The 20,959-nt window shown below is 39.8% G+C and overlaps 1 protein-coding gene across 1 annotated transcript; it reads right to left on the reverse strand.

Annotated features, from left to right (window-relative positions):
- Positions 1–558: 558 nt before the first annotated feature.
- RAB22A (RAB22A, member RAS oncogene family) lies at positions 559–20,878 on the reverse strand. Its single transcript, XM_081196765.1, has 7 exons — positions 20,740–20,878; positions 10,534–10,613; positions 8,671–8,752; positions 4,345–4,416; positions 4,157–4,263; positions 3,137–3,246; positions 559–1,948 (listed from the first exon to the last, which is right to left on the reverse strand). Exons 1-7 carry the CDS (start codon positions 20,773–20,775, stop codon positions 1,851–1,853), a joined length of 585 nt encoding a protein of 194 aa, XP_081052891.1. The 5' UTR covers positions 20,776–20,878; the 3' UTR covers positions 559–1,850.
- Positions 20,879–20,959: the final 81 nt, after the last annotated feature.

Here is a 20,959-nt window from a genome sequence, read left to right on the forward strand (position 1 = left end):
GCGTGCTGCAAGTTTCAGTGTTAACATATATGCACATTTCATTTGGAATAAATGCCATGCTTCAAGCTGGATTTGTTGCAAACCAGACCTTTAACATGCAAATTAGTACTTGCTAGCACTGTGCAGTGATGTTTACACAATGCAATATAACCTTAGAACTTTGAACGCTAGAGAGAAGTTTCACTTACACTCTAAACCTTAAAGTTAGCTTGCTTATTCGGAAAGAATAATTCCACTCACACAAGTTAACTATAGTCGTTCAGTTGTGTTACGAATTGGTCTGAATAATATGGTCTAGTATTTTGAAGTGCAAGCTGTTTCATTTCCTATGTATCCTTTGAAATTTCCTTCTCAGCTGAAAACACTTAAGATGGTAAAATGCCAAGCTAGAGTTTGGGAACAAGCCACCATAGATGCCTCTAGGAGCATCAAAAATCAAAGCCTTATGGCCTATTTTACACATCGTGAGTTTATTAAAGTGGTTATATTCTCAAGGGGGAGAAGACACACACCTTTGCGCTGGCAGGCTGCAACAAAAATAAATAATGAGAAATAGTATAATAGGGCAAGATTAATTTATAGTTTAATATAAAACGGAAACACAATACAAAGCCAAAAGATAATCTGCTTAAAAACAAGGTTTAAAAAGAGTTAAATCTTCAGGATAGGCCCAAGAGCAAGGAGGCAACGATCTACACTGCCCTACACAACTTGGCTTTGGATCCCTGTTTCTGTTTTTATCATGCAGAAGTGATTTGTTCTGTAAGCAAACCTCAAACTTTACGCACAGCAACCTCTACTGGACAGAGAGAAGAGTGTTTTCCAGTACCGTACTAGTAACAGGAGGATGCCTGATAAGGCAAGGCCATCTGTGTACAGGCTGGAGTCGACAGCAATTCTGGCCTGTGGACTGTCCCCCCCCCCCCCACCGCAGGTGAGGGACTGAAAGGAAAAGAGGTCATCCATGGCACTAACATAATTTATAATACTTTAGGCATTGGTCTCATAAATAAGAGAGTATAAAAACTTGCTCATGCTAAGCGATTGGGTGTGCCCCCTATTCAACATGCTTGTTCTAAAACGACTGACAGCAACTGATGCCTGCCAGTTGTACTCAAGTTCATTTTGGTCAATTTCATCTAGGATTTTTAATGAGAAGCCTACTAAAAAAAGGTTTCTATCTATTTTCTTCTATAGTAATTAAGCATAAAATGGCAAGATTGTCTAAGCTCCCCCGTCCCTCCCCTTTCTGAACACATCTTCAATATCATCAGTAAATAATAAAAGTGCAAGTAAGGTTGGTGACTGGATTTGGTCTTTTTATCAGCTTCATTATTTTTGCAGCTGTCTATTAAATCAGCTGCTCATTCTGTACTTTGGAGAAGCAACCATGAAAACAGTAAGGCTTATTATAGCAACAATGACGAGGAGTGTAGAACTGCATTGAGATCAGAGCTAACATTTCTATCCACAGGGCTTGCCCACTCCCACAAAGTGCTAGTGTCCCTTCCCTCCCTCACGAAAAAAGTTTTGTTTATAAAAACTATGAAATATTAAGTCTTACAATCTGTATTTTGGAGTTCCTTTCTCATGAGGCTAAAGAAGAAACTGAAGATGAATTCCCTTTGAGTACAAGAGATAATCCAGACGTTGTATGCAAGGAAGCAGTCCAACAGCAGGATGACTGCGGTCTCCTCAGTCCGTAAAAGCACGCCAGAACTGGCCCATTTCAGGGTCTATGAACACCAGGCAGATAGGAATCCAATACGAGTACGATATACCCAAAATAAACCCAGAACTTCCAAGGCCAAATACTTTATAAAAGCTAGTCTGGTATATGATCGTATCAGTCAACAACAGCTGCGTTTTGTCACTGAAGGCTGTCTTCTAAGTTTGAAGCCCTTACCACTAGATGGGGGGTTGGTATCTGTTGATGGAATTCTACGACCTACAGAGAGCAAAAAAACACAGTTATAAGAGACTCTGAAACACCTTTCCACATTCCCCAGAGTTCCCTGTAGTTTAGCCTTATGAGTAGGTATAACTTATCACTAACTAGAAGACTGACAGGCTATAACCACTTGAAATTTTTGTAGGTGACAATGCTAAAAAGTTATTAGTGAAAACCATTTGCAAGCAGTTCTGAAATTTGTTTCTTAAGAAATGTACAGTTTATACTGATAGAATAATTGTGCTTTTTTGGCTTAGGATAAGCATCTAGTCACTGTAATCAGAATCACTGAATGGAGGGGAGAAGAGAAACCAGATGTTCTATTGCTGAAGGAGATTTCTATTGTGCCAGTGGTTGAATAGCACTGGATGCCAAACTAAGTTTGTACATTTTCTGAGCTAAGTAAAGAATACCAATAGATAACTCTGCAGTTATTATTTCAGCTGTCCGAAAATCATCTTTTAAGCTGCACAATCACTGAATGGTTACGGAGCACACTTTTTGCTTGGAAGAAAAAAAAAATCACCTTGCATACAGAGGATTTAAATGTGGCATGCTTTACAGGTTCAAAATCAAACACTGAAAAGCCCAATCATCTTAATTCTATTAAATTATAAATAGTATTGAGAGGGTGGTATAGAAATGTTTATCACACAATCATTACTTAAACACAGGGTTATTCAATTAAACCGAGTGGCAGCAAATTAAATGCAAAATTGTCTTGTTGAATTTATTACCACAAGTGGTCTATCCAAATATATTAACCACAATAACTAAATTAAGCCTTCACTTACAGCATTCTCTGTCCATGACAATGTGGAATCTAACCTGAACTGTATCTTGCAGGATTGTATGAAAAACTGCACATGGGATTAACTGTGAACAAAGTATTTCTCTATGAATTTCCAGGCCTTTCTCCCCTTGCTGATTTCAAATCAGTGTACTTCTTGCTATTGCTCCATCAAGCACAACAGAAGGATGTAGAGGGTTAACACACAAGCATACAGAAGCTCTGACATGAATGACCCAAAGCAGATCATATTGCACTTTCAGTCCCTATCAAATGGTGACATACGTGACATCACGTACAACTGGTAGAAACAGTACTTCAAGCCAAAATACTTGTCAGGTTTCTTTTTGTTAATTGGAGATTGGCTAGAGAAATCCCAATGCTTTGATACTTACTAATTTCTATGAACAGTTCATTTATGTTTATTGCATTTTTTGCACTGGTCTCTACAAATATTGCGTGGATGGAATCTGCATAGTCTTTAGCATCTTTTTCCATGACTTCCCTAAGAAGAAGAGAGAGAATAGTATAAACAAGCTATACCAATTTTTAGAAAAGAAAAAGTAGGTGCAATTCAATGCAGCATTAAAATCTATGTCAACAACTAATCTAAACCATGCATAAGACTATGTACTTGGGAAACATGCTAAGATAACCAAAGATTTTAGTATTTTAACTTTTCGCATGTTTTTAAGTATTGAATTTATTGTTCTATATTTTTGTAAATCACTTTGAGGTCCCCTCCCCCTTACAATCAAGCACAGTATTAATTTATGAAATAACTAAAATTCCAATATAACTTAAGTCCAGGTGTGAGCACAGTGTTGAGACACAGCCTCCATTAACACTTTCCCCTCAAATTTCACACCTGGAGCATAAACTTTGTTTCCAACATTACCAAACCATTAGAGGAGTTACTGTAATTCAGAGGGAAGACAGAATGGTTAGAGACATTGCAACCACCCACAATCACACTGGGGCTCACAGCCAAGTTCTCTAACATAAGCTTTACATTGTTGTAGATATTCAAAGCCAACCCTATTCCATCAGCAACTTGTCTGTCTTCCCTTACCTAGTTAAATCAGTCCAGAGCTACTGTCTCAGGCGGCTTTGTTCTGTAGCCTCCCTTTCCCAAGAGATCTTAAGATCTTAATATGGTGCATGACTCCTGCCACCCTAGCTTGTTCATTCTAGATGCAGCCCACACAGCAGCCCCTCCAGGACAGGCGGCAAGAGTAAAATTCATGTTGTGAGCCAGTTTCCTTCCCTGCTAGACTTTAATAATCTTGAGAATGTACCTGGTTCAATAGTCAGCAATTTATAAAACCCAAGAGTCTCAAAATATTTCTAAAAATTTCTAACTACAAAGAATGACCGCAATAGCAGGCGGCGAGATAAGATGAGGATTAATTTACCTTACATCGTTAAGATCACATTTATTTCCAGCAATAGCAACAACAATATTGGGAGGTCCATGCTGTCGAAGTTCTTTCACCCAGTTCTTTAATGTTGAAAATGTTTCCTATGATTAAAGTGATGGAATTAGCAAGCATGTTAACTATTGCCAATAGATAACTTTTTTCCCAAAATAAAAATTGGTTACCTCTTTTGTGATGTCATAAACTATAATAGCTGCTGCAGAACCTCGGTAGTACATCGGTGCTAGAGCACGGAACTGCAAAGAGAAGAAATATGTAAAAAAGGCTTCTGGGTCATATTAAAGGTCATACGGTAAAAAATAACTTAGGTCTGGGACAAAGGACATGAATGCCTCATAATGAATGAATCTTACTTATTGTCACATTTTTATTTTACCCTTCCGTCAAGCTCAGTATAGTGTGCATGACTCCCCCTCCTATTGTATCTTCACAACAACCCAGGGTAGGCAGAGAGAGAAAGGGACTAGCTCATGGTGATTCAGCAGGATTCAAAGCCTAGTGGTTATTCAAACTCAGATCTCTCTAGCCCTAGTGGAACACAACGGGTGGTCAACCCACAGCCTGCACGTGGCAGCAAAAAATTGCTTAGCAGCATGAGGTTAGTGATTTTTCAGCCACCAGGCAAATTGGGTAAGGTAGGAAGTACCGTATTTTTCGCCCTATAGGACGCACCAGCCCATAGGACGCACCTAGGTTTTTTTTTTGGGGGGGTAATAAAGGAAAACATTTTTATTCCCCCCCCCAGCCGCGGATATCTGCCCGAAGCGCGGGGCGCTCTGCTTCGGCGCGCCCCGCGCTCCGGGCAGCAGGCTGCTATCCACAGCCCAGGCTTGCTGATAGCTTCCTGAAGCCTGGAGAGCGAGAGGGATTGGTGCGCACTGACCCCTCTCGTTCTCCACGCTTCAGCGAAAGCCTGCATTCGCCCCATAGGACGCCACAGATTTCCCCTTCATTTTTGGAGGGGAAAAAGTGCGCCCTATAGGGCGAAAAATACGGTATATGTGTGTGTGAGTGTGAGAGAGCAAGAAATAGACAGGACTCTGAGCCATAACAGACACCTCAGCCAGCATTCGTATCCTGAGGAAGGTGCGTAGAGAGAGGGGTGGCAAGGAGTAGATCTCTGCCTTGTGTCATATCCAACTATGCCTTAGTAAGCAAAACATGAATACTTTATACTATCTGCGATAGTGAAGTTAAACTATACAATGGTAGTAAGCAGAACCATTTACTTTAAGGTTAAGAGCCCAGGAACAAAGGCTGGATACCTTTTAAACAAAGAAGCTTTCCCCGTCCATGTTTCAGATCATGTGATTATTTTTCAAGCTCTCACTTGTCATTTTGCAAATGTTCTTACCATATTTATTTTTTTTGGAATTTGAACTTGGACGTATCCAAGAGCACACCTTTGAGCCATGCTTACACTCCCCCACCGCCATCTTTTTGTATACTCCATCCTGAATACTGAAATGCCATCTCTGCAGCATGATCCATGACATGGAGTGCAAAGGGCTGTGGGGTTTTTTTTTAATCAGTCTGTGAAACTGCTCTCAATAAAGGAGTAGAGCCATGAAGCAACTGATATCTTCACTAGAGTTGTATGAACAGTTGCTTTCTTACTATTTGCAAGCCTTTAACAGTGTACACAGACACTGTGCATATGTGATGTGTAAACTTCAAACACCATTTTGAAACCTTAAAAAATAGTTTATGACAGCACTGGCATTTGCAAGTAAAGGTGTTCTTCATGAAACTCATGAAGCAAACCTAAGTTTTCCTAGTTATGAAAGCTCACATAGCAAGTGTCCATGCTGTTTGGTAAGTCATATGTATTCTGACTCAGCAAGTGCACAGAGCACCTATAGAGGGACAGCATAAAATAGGAGTACAAGATATTGCGTCAGGGCTCAGTGACTCATCCTAGTTGGACACAGGATAGCACTCTTATAGCCAGGTATAGGTCCAAATGCCTGTCCCTGGTCCTCAGTATAACATTCATCATCAAACATACTGCACATTTCAGCATGAGCTTTCATAAGCCACCCACTCCAAGGGTTAAAAACAGAGTGCTGAATGTGGTGACAGAGATGCAGTAAAAGTCTGCTTTTAGTTCCTAATGTAAGCCCTCCCATCCACACACATACTGTCCATCACAATAATGGGCATTTCGCTAGTACAGTTAGGGAGTTAGGGAAACTGCATATCACATTAACTGGAACATGGAAGATATTAATTTGCACTTCCCTTTGTGTTCTGGTAAATCTAAACTCTATAAGAACAAGCTCTAGAATGCATTATTTAAACTGATGCTCAATTAACAGGAAGAAAGAGAAAAGATTTCGTAACTAAATTCATGTTTCAGACTTACTGCAAGCATGGTGACTAATAAAAGTAGTCGATGGAAACACCAAGCTACTTACGACAACAGCAAGCAACTGTTTCACATCCCAGTAGCTAAACTATTTTGAGAGGAGGAGTCCTGGAATACTAGGCACAGGTGTTTTAGAGCATGACAGAAGACCACACAGAAAGACAGAAAGGCATACAGATAAGCAATTTTGAGATGCACCTTTTACTTAGAGAAAGAGAGAATGCTCTTGTTTGAAAGGGATTACACTGGGTAGAAAATGAAGCTGGCAATTATTTTGAAAAATAATTAGAAGCTCAGTGAAGGCAAGGCTTCATCCATGACAGACTAGCAAGAAATGCACGGGAAAGCCGATGAAGGAATAAACTCAAAATCTGCAGCAAAGCAACTGAAGATGTACTTCATAGAGGTGGCTTTAATGTGAAGCCAGTACCAAGGATGGTCTTTCAGGAAACAGAGAACTGGATATTAATGTGGATTAATTGAGAGGCAATTGTTTCCTTGTTCTCTGATTTCTCTCTTGGAATTGGATTCATGCTGGCCAAGGCTTTGATCACCAGCTGGAGTAGTAGGCAAAGGCTGTGCCCTGTCACCACCCCAATAAGCCCTATAACGTTTTCTTCTTTTTTATACCATGCTGTAGGGTAAAGGGAGAAGACTGCAGTGCTGAGTCAGAGCACTGACAAAGGATCATGTTATTTCCATTGCAAAAGTTGCAAGTTTTACTCCAAGAGTAAAAATAGAAAAGAGGATCCTGCTTTTTCCTCTCTTGAAAGTACTGCACAATCCGAGACACTTAGTTAACAGTGACATGTAGCTGGTTTGATATAAAATAAAGAGTACAAAGCCTGTGTTCTTCTACTGCTTAAAGAGAATAAAAGCAAAACTGAAGAGTTTTAATATTAAATGAAAATCCTCTGCCAAGCAGCTATTGGCCAAATGTTTGATTCCTCAAAAACCGGAAAAAGAAAAGCCATTCAAAGGAAGTCACCCAATATCTGAAGCAAGTACACATTTTGTTTCAGGTACAGTGAAACCTTGGTTTTCGAACGTAATCCATTCCGGAAGACTGTTTCACTTTTTGACTTCCGAAATGTTCAAAAACTGAGGATCAATGAGCTGGCTGCAAAGTCAATGGGAAAAAATGAAAACACCTCGGAAGCCATTTGAATTCAGAGGTGCGTTCGAACATGGAAACAATTACTTCTGGGTTATTGATGTTTGGGTTCTGAATTGTTCGGATTCTGAGACGCTAGAAAACCAATAGTCTGACTCAGTATAAGGCAGCTTCCTATGTTCCTAAGAAAGCTAATAGCTGACTGGATATGGAGTCAGGGGCTGGGGGATTTAAGAGGCAGAACGTACTAGCAAGACAGAACGCCTTATGGCAGCAGGACAGCTTAAGGAGTGGGGACATGGTATTGCAGATCTTCAGTTGGATGTGGTGGGTGGTGGAAAGAATGTCCCATCTCTACCTTCCAGCCCAACAAAATGGTTTGTGAGAGGCTTATGCTTGTCCCCAACAACTGCCCTTGATTTTTAACACTTCCATGAAAATGAAAGCTCTACCAATAATGTGTCAAATGACAAAGCTTGAAATGCAGAACGTTCAAGATCCCATTGTATGCAAAAATATATACCCTACATTACTTTCAAGCTCTTGTCAGAGTCGCAGAATTTTTTTAAAAATATATAGTTATGCAAGTCAGAAAAGTGGCTTCCAAATTAGTTTAATGTAGGATCATTCCACCACAGGAACACAGATCATTAACTATGTATTAAAGGCATAATTGCTGCCTATCACCTTTTCCTGTACATTACACTATGCATGCATCTCAAACAATCTATCATGTCACTTTCTTGATCTGAGAAACCACCCATGCTGAATTATAAACAAAATCTTTTAATCCTTGGAATGAATCATATATTTAAAATTTCATAAGAAGTAGACAAATTTAAATCTAGAATATACAATGTATGACTCCAGGCTTTATCTCAATATACAACTTCTTGTTTGGGTAATCAGAGGAACATGTATTATGGCAATCCATGGCACATAAATAAAGGCTTTATAATGTTTCATCACAACTTTTTGCAAATAAAAAGTAATGGGTTATCTACTTACTCGTTCTTGCCCGGCTGTATCCCATATTAGGAATTTATGCAACTCATTCTGATACTGCACTGTCTTTGTCATAAAAGATGCTCTGAAAAATATTTAATACATGAACATATGAGAAAAACCACCACCTTATAACCTTCCCCTTTCATAAATATTAAGGATCATATTAATTCCATTGTACAGAATCCAGATAGGTACAACCCTCACATCCATTATTTTAGACATGGAAGGAATAAAGTTTGTACATTTTATCTTTTCTCTATCTACTGATAAAAAAGCATTTATTTAGACAGGAAAATGCTGCAGGCAACAACAATCCAATTGCACCTTACAAGGGCTAGTGTAAGAAGATAAGCTAGATTACTCTCTTTTGGATCGTTGAGACAAACAAAATCAATTTGGTTTCAACAAGAAGAGGTCACAAACTGTACAAGAAAGTGAATAGCTGCATGCTTAAAACGTAACCTCACTGTTGGTGATAAATCTACAAGGATGGTGGCTGCGGTAGGACTCCAGACATTATGTGTTACTATTTTTAGAAGGCTATTGAGACATGATTTGGCTAAAATTGGGGGGAGAGTCACGGATTGAAGCTTGAGGATTTCCTTAACGGTCTTCTTAACACCCCCCCCCCCAATTCAGGCACTACACATTGTGCACTGAAACTGTAAAAGCCCCTCTACACCTTTTGTCTACTAAGACAAAATGTTCATTTTATGAAATGTAAAATAGTTTATTTGCAAGATCAAGGTGGGCAGTCATCCTACATGAGTCAAGAACAATAGCCTAAGCTGTACAAACAGTTTCATGTTTAGAGGGACCAAGTTTTCTACATCACAAATCTACTTACACTGATCTAAAAGAGTGATATGTGAAATGAAAGGAGTCTCAAATAAAAAGCGTAGCTTTTTGAATTAACTGATGCTATCAGATGGAGGAAAATACAAACTGCTGTAAACTCCACTCTTGATCTGCTCAGGATTGTTTACTATTTAGAAGCCACTTTGAAAATTAATCTTTTACTTGATACACTGGCCATTTTTTTTAAAAAAGGAATGAAACTAAAAGTTGTAATTCTACATGATTCAGGTTTTGCATATCTATGAAAACTGTGACACATTTACTCAGACAGCATCTCAGTATTAATGGCTGCTAGCCAACAAGGCAAAGTAGATAGCTTTAGAAATGGATGTGGATCCAACTGCCTTTGTGGAAATGGAATTGCCAGATGCCACCCCCCCACCCCCGTTTCCCAGCTGCAAACTAAAAAAACTCACAGGGTTGTTCTAAGAAAAAGAAAAGAGCTGCTGATTCTACTGAAAAATATCTATACAATTAATTGTGGACGACATTCTTTTAATAAAAGGTAAAGTGGCTTAAACAAATGCTTAATCTTCTCCCAACTGGGCTGCCGCTAAATTTTCCCCATGGTCTCAGGCAAGTTTGTAAGTCATGTAGGAATAGTACTAGAACCGTACTCTCAATCTCTTAACTGTGGGGGAAAAGGGTTCAGCATTAGATCAATACTGGTCCCAGAGTACTGACTTCTACTTTCCCACTTATTTGCCATGCAACACACAGTTTACTTGGATTTTAGCATTTGCATCAAACTTTATTCTCCTACATGAGACGTTTCTATGCACAAAGTTCCTACATTGAACTGAGCTGGGATAGGATAGCCAAGTTGGAAGAGAACAAGACTCTTAATCTCAGGGTTGTGGGTTCGAGCCCTACATTGGGCAAAAGATTTCTGCGTTGCAGGGGGTTGGCCTAGATGATCCTTGAAGTCCCTTCCAACTCTCCATTCTATGATTCTATGTTTAGTGCTATATCTCCCTAAGTTGTTAGTTTTGTTCACTGTCTCACCCAATTGTTGGATTGATGTTGGGATCAAAGCTGTCTTCTACAAAGCGCCATACAATGCTTGACTTGCCCACACCAGTGTCCTGAAAGTAAAATCAGACAGACAATTTAAAGACCATTTAGGCATTGACAGTAGAACATAAGTGATTTTTGAAGCAATTGCAGTACAACCCTAAATTTTGATGAAATGGTAGTTTCCTTTCTCCTCAATGTTGATATTGTGAAAAATAAAATAAAAAGTATTACAACAAGCAAAAAGATGTGTTTAAAACTAAACTAAGCTGTTACGATTGAAACATGTATAGAAGAAGAGTTTGGATTTGATATCCCGCTTTATCACTCCCCTTCAGGAGTCTCAAAGCGGCTAACATTCTCCTTTCCCTTCCTCCCCCACAACAAACACTCTGTGAGGTGCTGAGAGACTTCACAGAAGTGTGACTGGCCCAAGGTCACCCAGCAGCTGCATGTGGAGGAGCGGGGAAGCGAACCCGGTTCCCCAGATTACGAGACTACCGCTCTTAACCACTACACCACGCTTGAAATAATCAAGAACTCAATCTCACATTTTAGGGTAGTAGCTAGAAGTTATTTTCCTCTCCTGAACTATGGGGTATTATAACACTTAGTTTTTCTAGAATGAACTGGGCAGAACATTTCCTCCCAACTTATCATACGATTGTAATGTGCCTGAATGGTTCCACAACCACTCCCTATAATATAAATGTACCACAAACAGAAAGGAGTGAAGAACTTCCCTGCCCGATAGATGGTGTAGTTTGGGTAAAAGCTATGCAACTCAAGCAACTACTAAGTCGAACAACACATTGAAATGAAGGGTGATCCTTCTCCAATTAACTGTCTATATGAGGGAGGCAATGTGAAAAAGAAAATTAACCATAAGATAAATTATTATTTATAGCCAGAGAATGAAACAAAGTTTCAAATATTGCTGACTTTGGGGCAAAAGAACTCCCCACATTTGATTTCCAGCTGCATCAGTCTGAGATAGTTTATGAATCAGCAAATGGCAATCCCTGGTCCAAATCAAGCCAACTGAAATGTGCTGCCTGGCCTCCCCAGGCTAGTTAAAAAGTAGTGTGAAGAGACAGATCTTTCCAGAAAGTTATCCCTCCTTTTCTCAGGTGGCCCACTGATAAGACAAGTTGTGGACAAGGTCTTCAGAACAGAAATGGCGAACTTTGGTATAAATCTGTTTAAGTGTCATACAACTGTTTTTCTGTTTGTTGTAACGAAAAGTTAGTCCTCTTGAATTTACCTATGTTAACTTTGCTTAATAAAATTCCCCCCTTTTTTACTTGACTGAGCAGGCAGTAGCTTTTCAACCTCTGATACAGTTAAACAGAGTATGGAAAAATTTCAGTTATTTTACAAAAACTTTTCTACTAGTGGAGAAGGGTAGAAGGGGAAAATGTATCTTAACTATGAACAAAGAACACGCCTAAGCTTCCTAAAAAAGCAAACTCAGTCAACCCCAGCCTGCAGCAAAGCAGAATAGCAGATGTGCAACCCTATAGCTTGCACCAGTCCAGGTGGAAGGTGTTTTGGCTTTATTTTTTTGGTAACTAGGCTGGTGCAGCTGAGAATCAGGCCCCTTGTGGGATCCATCAGGCTTTGAATCCTATGGATCCAAAGCAGTTGTGCGCTTGCCTTGTTTTTTAAATATTTATGCATTTTCAAATTTTTGTGCATGCCTTGTTTGGGGGCTTTCTGAATGCTAGTGGTAGCTTCCTATAGAGACCTCAGCTCCAGCACTCTTCCCACTGCCTTACCCTAAGCCCCTTCAGCAGCACAGATTCAAGGATTAGGACTGAACTGAAAAATTGCTTGTGAGATAAAGAACTCTATATCTATTGAAAACTGGTCCTCATAATTTTAGGTTTACTATTGTGCACCTAAGTTTAACACAATACACTGTGAGCTACTTCAAAGTAAGTTCCAATGACATCAATGAGACTTTCTTCTAAGTGACAAGTATTGAGCTGTAAATATATAACCAGGTGGTCATTGCCTACTCCAGTCCAACCAATGGCAGTGCTGGATTTTTCTATCCAAGACTGGACAGTATTTTGTACATGGATGCAATACTCATGGATGTTCAACTGAATATATGGAAAAACGTTTTGACAGTAAGACCTCTTTGACGGTTGTGGACTCTCCTTTCTTGGAGGTTTTAAAGCAGAGGTTGTAAGTAGCGACGACCCATCAAGATAAACCACGGGTAGAGTGAGCCCGTGGCCGTGGGACTCGGCGGGCACCAGAAGCTGCTCCGAAAGCACAGAAGGGACCCCGTAAGGAGACCCGGAGTGAAGGAGGGGTAGCGGTGCTGTGAGTTCATCGCTCTTTCCGCGGAAGCGAAGCCGCGCGGCTGTTACAGATGAGCGCTGATCCTTCTTCCTAAAATCAACGCTAAACTGCAAGCAACATACCCGTGAGTAAAGGGGTTTAAAATTTGGCAAAGAAATTCGGTTAATTTGGCTGAAAGCGGGAGACGAGAAAAGGGAAGTCCGTCTTCCGACATTGCTGACAAGATCAAAGCAAAGCTTTTAGAAACGGAAGCATTTGAAACGGGACTTTGGGAAGCTTAAACTTTTTCGTGCTATAAAATTTGCCTTTTTTATTGAGCTCAAGGTGGAAATGGACATTGACTAAAAGAAGCAGCAGATGGTGACTTTCCTCCTATCTTTTTTCCTCTTTGGGCTGTATTTTTAAAGAGCCAGATTGTCGGGCTGCCAGAGAGAGAGACTGTGTCAAACTGCGGAAACAGTTGCAAACTGTGCTAGAAAGTAATTGTTACATTTGAGCAGAAAAGACTGATTGGGATACTGTTACAAGCACCTTTCGTGAAACTTTGTCGATTTATAAAAGGTGCTTTGGGAGATCTTGAATTTATGAAGGGACTTTTGGATTAATGAATCTATTGTTTTGAAACAATTTGGAACTTCAATGGCGGATTACTTCCTTCCTTCTCATTGAAATCGGGTGGTACTCCCCCTACAGGGCTTTCGGATTACAAAATCCTGGGAACTGACTTTTGTTTTGAATTCCATCTCACTGGTTGTTTACTCCTGAATTTGTCTTTCCCATGGAACAATAGACAATTTGACCTTGAACATTGACAGATGTGTAATGAGTGGTGCAGGGAGAACAAGAGCGTCTAAAGCAAAGGAAACTAAAGAGGCTAAGGAAAAAGAAAAGGAAAAGGAAAGAAGACCAGCACAATTTGTACAAACAACATTGACCCAAGGACGCCGTTCGTCGGTTCCAGCTGTACTGGTGTCTCATAGAGAACAAGGGGAAATAACTGAGAAGTCCACTGAGGAAGATATGGCAGCAGGTGGGTCAGACACACTATTAAAACAAATATTGGAGCAACTATCAAGTTTAAATCAGAAGGTGGACGATCAGTCTGTGAAGATAGATAAAGCAACTTCCTCGATCCAAAAACTGACTGACCAAGTTTCCCAGCACACGCAAGCCATAGAGAAATTGCAAGGAGCAACAGCGGAAAATCGAGAATTAGCTGGAGAAGCAATCCAGAAAGTGGGAGTCCTACAAAAAGAGGTTGAAGAAATAAAAGGAGAAGTTAGGCCCCTGCACAAACAGGTGGGTGAACAACAAGTCTATCTGTCAATGGTGGAACTGAAAAATCGTGAGAGCAACATCAAATTGAGAGGTATTCCAGAACTCGAGCAAGGAGATTTGATTGGATACTTAACACAGGAATTCTCGAAGTTCTGGGGTTTAAAGGAAGACACGGATTTTAGGATTGTCTCGGCATATAGATTGGGAAGACTGGTAAGGAAAGACAGATCCAGAGACTGCTTGATAATTTTAAGAACAAAGGAAGAGAGAGACAAGATCCTAGGCCTTCACTTCAAAAAAGCAATTGAAATACAAGACAAAAGAGTGGAAATTTACAGAGATATCCCGAGGCAGCTGCTGGACCTTAGAGCCACCTATACAGAATTAGCAAAATTGCTGAGACACAACGCAATCCCCTATAGGTGGGAGTTTCCACAGGGATTATCCTTCACCTACAAAGAAAGGAAGGTTAAAATAAGAACACCTGAAGATAACCAAAGGTTCCTTCACGATCACGGAGAAGATCTCCAAAAAGGAGCGGATTGGTTTCCAGTTTTACCAGCACCAGCACCGCCCGGAGGTGGGCCAACGCCTATACCTTCGGGATCTGAACAAAAGGAAGACACCCCATCTTAAGAACATCTTAAATAGAACAGGATGTCTCTGCAGCTACTTAGTTGGAACATAAATGGCGGGAATTCTCCGGAAAAAAGGAGAAGGATATTTCATATCCTAAAAAAAGAACAATTGGATGTAATATGCTTGCAAGAAACACATGTGACTAGGCTCCACAGGAAAGTATTAATTAATAAAAGACTTGGCCAAGAATTTATCTCATCAGACAAAGTTAAAAAAAGAGGTGTTGTAATTTATGCAAAGGAGAACCTGTCGCCAAAATTTTTATTTAAAGATGATCATGGAAGAATCCTCGCAATTGAAATTCAAACATAAGGGGAAAAGATTTTGATATTAGGAATCTACGCGCCAAATGATGGAAAATCAGAATTCTACAAGAAGCTGCATGAGACAATGATGGACTATTTGGACTATGCTAATATTATTGTGATGGGAGATATGAATGGGGTGGTGTCTACAAATATGGACAAATCCCAAAATCAAAACTTAACATCAGACGGCAGACTCCCTAAAACTTTCTTTGAAATGACAGACAATATGGACTTGATTGACATTTGGAGGACAAAGAACCCCTTGGGTAAAGAAGGAACTTTCTTTTCTGAGGCCCACTTGTCATGGACACGAATCGACCAAATTTGGATATCTAGAGGGCTGGCTCCGAAAACGAGAAAAGTGGAAATCTGCCCAAAAACCTGCTCCGACCACAATGCCATAAAAATGGAACTGAGACTTTTCCCAACTGGATCCTTCAGATGGAGAATGAATGACACCTTGTTAAGAGATCAAGAGATTGTGAAGAAGGCCCAAAAAACACTAAAGGACTACTTTGAAATAAATTTGAACACTACGGTGGAGAAAAGAACAATCTGGGATGCAAGTAAAGCTGTAATGAGAGGGTTTCTGATTCAACAGAATTCGATAAAAAGAAAATATTGGAATGGAAAAAAAGAAAAAATTTTAGAGAAAATAAGTGAAGGAGAGAAAAAATTGAGAATCAAACCGAAATCTAAAGAGGTGCTAAGAGAGATCAAATTTCATCAAGCACAATATTCGAAACTGATCAATCAAGAGATTGAGTGGAAAATCAAACAAATGAAGCAGAAATCGTTTGAATCAGCAAATAAATGTGGAAAGTTGCTGGCTTGGCAGCTGAAAAAAAGACAAAAGTTAAATACGGTTACAAATCTGGAGATTCAAGGAAAAATAGTTCAGAAACCAGAAGAAATAAGAAAGTGCTTCCACAGATATTTCAAAGAGCTCTACGCACAGGGGCCTCAGAAAGAATCGGAAATGGACCAATTTTTGGAAACAAATGGACTACCTAAAATAAGTCAAGATAAAAGATCAATTCTTAACAGTAAAATAACTCAACAGGAAATAGAAGGTGCCATCCAAAACATGCAGCTGGGCAAATCTCCAGGCCCGGATGGACTCACCTCCAAATATTACAAAACTTTGAAGGATTTCTTGATACAACCGTTGTTGGAGGTTTGTAACCAGATCATGGAGGGGAGGAAGGCACCGGAAACGTGGAAAGAAGCATTTATCACATTGATTCCCAAGTCAGAAAGGGAAAAGACTCAGCTTAAGAACTACCGTCCCATCTCACTCCTGAATGTGGATTACAAAATTTTTGCAGACATTTTAGCAAGTAGACTTAAAAATGTATTAAATGAAGTAATTCACAAGGACCAAGCAGGCTTTCTCCCTGGTAGACACATGTCGGACAATACCAGGAACATCATTGATATTTTGGAGCTGTTGCGAATTAGAAATACAAGGGCTGCTTTAATCTTTATTGATGCGGAGAAAGCATTTGACAACATTTCTTGGATGTTTATGAAGAAAAACTTGAAGGGGATGGGTGTGGGACGGGGGTTTGAAAATGGACTAGAAGCAATTTATTCAGAGCAAAAAGCCAAGTTGATAGTGAACAATGTGGTGTCGGATGAACTTCTAATTGAAAAAGGGACACGACAGGGGTGCCCTTTATCCCCTCTGCTATTTATCTCTGTTCTGGAGGTATTGCTGAATATGATTAGGGAGGACCAGTTGGTGCAAGGTATAGAGGTCGGAGCGAAACAATACAAACTGAAAGCCTTTGCAGATGACCTAGTCTTGACAGTACAGGAGCCAGTATCTAGTACAAAAAGAGTTCTGGAACTTATCCTGGAGTTTGGTCGGGTGGCGGGATTCAAGTTAAATAAACAAAAAACTAAGGTTTTGGTCAAAAATTTGACACCTACAGAGATAGAGGGGTATCAGAAAGAGACAGAGCTAAGTGTGGTTAAAAAAGTGAAATACCTGGGGGTATACTTGTCCACCAAAAATTTAAATCTTTTTAAAGACAATTATGAAAAATGTTGGTTGGAAATTAAAAAGGATTTGGATATTTGGTCAAGATTGAAACTTACCTTGTCAGGCCGAATCGCAGCTATAAAGATGTGTGTTTTGCCAAAAATGCTATTTTTATTTCAAACCCTTCAGGTCGTGGACAGAATGGAATGTTTTGGAAAATGGCAGAAGGATATTTCTAAGTTTGTCTGGCAGGGCAAAAAGCCCCGAATAAAATTTAAAATACTAACCGACTCAAAAGAAAGAGGGGGGTTTGCCCTGCCGGACTTAAGGTTGTACTATGAAGCTGCAGCCTTCTGCTGGTTGAAGGATTGGTTCCTGTTGGAAAACACTGATGTCCTAGATCTGGAGGGGTTTGATAATGTGTATGGTTGGCATGCATACTTGTGGTATGACAAGGCGAAGGTTCATAAACTGTTCAAAAACCATATTGTCAGAAAATCAATTTTTGCCGTCTGGATGAAGTACAAGGATTTATTAGAAAACAAGACCCCGAGGTGGTTATCACCTGTGGAAGCCAAGATCTCAAAAAAAAAGCCCAATATGGAGGCCTATTGGCCAAAATATTGGGAACTGATCGAAAGAGTTGGAGACAATTGGAAGCTCCAAAGCCAGGACAAATTAAAAGGTAAGGTGCGAGATTGGTTACATTATGCTCAAATTCAAGAGGTATTCAAAATGGACAAAAAAGTGGGTTTCCAGTTGGAGAAATCGAAACTGGAGACGGAGTTACTAGAACCAAAGATTAAGGTACTTTCGAGGATGTATGACTTGCTGCTTAAATGGAACACACAGGATGAGACAGTTAAATCTGCTATGATAAAATGGGCACAGGATGTAGGACACAACATTATGTCTGAGGACTGGGAAAGGTTATGGAACACCGGTATGAAATTCACGGCATGTAGTGCCTTGAAAGAGAACATTATGAAAATGGTATACCGGTGGTACATGACCCCAGTCAAGTTGGCTAAAATATACCATCTTTCTGATAATAAGTGTTGGAAATGCAAGGAGGCAGAAGGGACATTCTTTCACCTCTGGTGGACCTGCCCGAAAGTAAAGGCCTTTTGGGAAATGATACATAATGAGTTGAAAAAGGTATTTAGATATACCTTTTCTAAGAAACCAGAGGCCTTTCTTCTGGGCATGGTGGACCGGAAGGTGCCAAAGAAGGACAGAACCTTGTTTATGTATGCAACCACAGCAGCTAGGATTCTTATCGCTAAGTTCTGGAAAACACCAGATTTACCCATACTGGAGGACTGGCAGACGCAGTTGATGGACTATATGGAGTTGGCAGAAATGACTGGCAGAATTCGAGATCTGAGCGAAGAAACTATGGAGGAGGACTGGAAAAAATTTAAGGACTATTTGCAAAAACATTATAAGTTGTTTGAATGTTAAGATAGCGCACGATTAAGAAATGTTATGTTTCCGCAATTTATTTTAAGAAATGATAAAGTAAGTAATGATAGAAAAAACGAGAAATATTTGAAACAAATTATTATGTTTATTAACAATGTCAAAACTAAATTACAATTTTTTGAAATTGGTAACATAATACATTTAAAGGTATAATAAGATGGGAAACAAGATAACAAATTGCTGAACTGGCTAGAACAATGAATGCAATGCTGAGAGGATGCGAGGAGGTCCAAAAGTGAATTGCTGAAAGATGTTAAGGAAAGTTTCATAACATTTTTTTCTTGTTTTTATTTTTCTTTATATATATATATAAAAAATGTTTCTTGTATGTTGCCATGTAAACAAATTTGTTAATCTATGAAAAGAAACGCAATAAAAAATCTTTTTTAAAAAAAAAAATAAAGCAGAGGTTGTAAGGCCACCTGTCATGGATACTTTAGCTGAGATTCCTGCATTGCAGGGGGTTGGACTAGATGACCCTTGGGTCCCTTCCAACTCTACGATTCTGATTCTATTATCATATTAAAAAGCCAGCATTAGATAATGCCATGATGCTTCCATGCTTTCAGTGAATCTGCATCACTGTGGAAACATTTGCATTTGCATGTTTAAGAGAAGCTCTCATTCTCTACTCTATGATGTGTATAGCAAACAACTTAAACTCAAAGGTGCTAAACTAGTTGGAGAGTTTCTGCAATGCCTCTTACTCATACAGCCCCACCCTATTTAATGAAAGGCTATACGTCGTTCCAGTAACACACCTGGAAGAATACTAAGCAGCTATGAACAGACTAGATAGTTTGATCTGTTTCTTCTTCAGTACTGTATAAAAAAGGACAAAGCAATCAACTAGGCAAAACTCCATAGTTTAAAGCATCACAGCCATGTATGGATCTTAAGCATATGCTTATATGGTTTCATTGTGACAAATGGCAAATTTTGGGAGGAAGTGGTTTAAGTCTTGTGGACGGCCTGTGCCATAAAAATCCAATAACAAGTCTAAACATTCAAGCTACTTAGTAATTTTAAAGTAGTCAAAGATTCTGGAGCTTGTGAATGCTACTGTCAGAAAATATATGAAGAATGTACCTTTTCCAACATTCTTAAATTTTAACACTAGTTTGACATATACTACCAACCACAGAATGGATTGAAGGGGGGGGGGGAATAGCAGATGTCAATGTTATCTTATCAAGCCTCTTTTCTCAATCATATACAGAACAAAACATACTTCTGCAAAAAAAAAAAAGTCAGGAAGAAGGGAAAAACACACTCTACGATTGATTCAATGCTGCAAAAAAGTATTGCGAAAAGAGAGAAGTCTCTGAAACTTTGGTTTCTATTCTTTCTCCTACTAAGAGAGAAAGTATTTTACAGAGCAATCCTATTCACACCTACGTACTCAGAAATAAACTGGAGTTAGTCGGATGGAACTTTCTCTCAGGTAAGCATCTATCTATGGGGTTAAATACTTCCTCTCTGTTTTACAGTAAAGGTTGTTGTTTATCCTTAGATGTCAATAGAGGCTTCTTCTGTTTGCTTATAGGATTCCTGTCCTTATGTTTTGAAACTCAAGTTGTGCAAAAAACAAACAAACCCAAGAAGTTTCTTGATTTTTAACAAGGGGTAGGCAGGAAGGCCATCCAGCGAGGAGGATAAAGGAGCAACAGTTTTCATAACTACGAGCAAAATACTTCTCATTGGCAGGAAAAACAACACACACACACACACACACACACACAAAAATGTGTACATCTACTTTGAAGTAAGTCCTATTGAAGGACGTGGGGCTTATACCTGGGCTCAGAAACTACAAAAGCGGTATCGCAGCAAAACAAAACAGGAATAGCTGCAACCGAGTTCCAACCAATTCAAGGCCACAATCCCAAGGTGGTGGTGGTGAACCTCGTTGTATCACATTTGGACTTACTTCCGAGTAGACAGGAATGGGATGGTAGACCCCCATCTCCCCCGACACCACCCCAACCCCCTGGTAACCATATATGTTCAGGCGTGTAGGAAACCCGCATTTGAAAGTCCCTTTGTGGAAAGTGGTAGCTGATGGAAAGAAGAAAAGGCCAAATTTCCAAACCTTCTTTCTATGGGGATGGGTGTATGTATATGTGTGTGTGTTAAGGAAAACACTCGCCACCTCTCCAGCCCCAACTTCCCTCCCCTGTTACTTACCCCCAGCAGGCAAACTTTGAGCTCCCTCAGAGCCATGGCTGGGGAAGGAGAGACAGCTCTCTCGTCGGGAGCGCAGCAGGCACAGCCCGGGTAGCCCCTCCTCGGAAAAAGGCGCACATCGGGGAATTAAGAAAGGGAAAAAAAACACACCGCCTCCTCCTCCTCCTCAAGTCTAGCCTTCAGGCGAAAGTCTCCCAGGGATAAAACGAAGGCGTGGGAG

This window comes from Podarcis bocagei, assembly GCF_964188305.1.
Source record: "Podarcis bocagei genome assembly, chromosome: 5".
Classification (NCBI taxonomy): domain Eukaryota; kingdom Metazoa; phylum Chordata; class Lepidosauria; order Squamata; family Lacertidae; genus Podarcis; species Podarcis bocagei.

Excerpts from the sequence above, each read along its gene's own strand:
- RAB22A (XM_081196765.1), bottom strand. The coding sequence starts at position 20,775 with ATGGCTCTGAGGGAGCTCAAAGTTTGCCTGCTGGGG. Across the intron at positions 4,417-8,670 it reads ATACAGCCGGGCAAGAACGA|TTCCGTGCTCTAGCACCGAT; the intron begins GTAAGTAGATAA and ends TTCTCTTTGCAG. Across the intron at positions 4,264-4,344 it reads TTTATGACATCACAAAAGAG|GAAACATTTTCAACATTAAA; the intron begins GTAACCAATTTT and ends CTTTAATCATAG.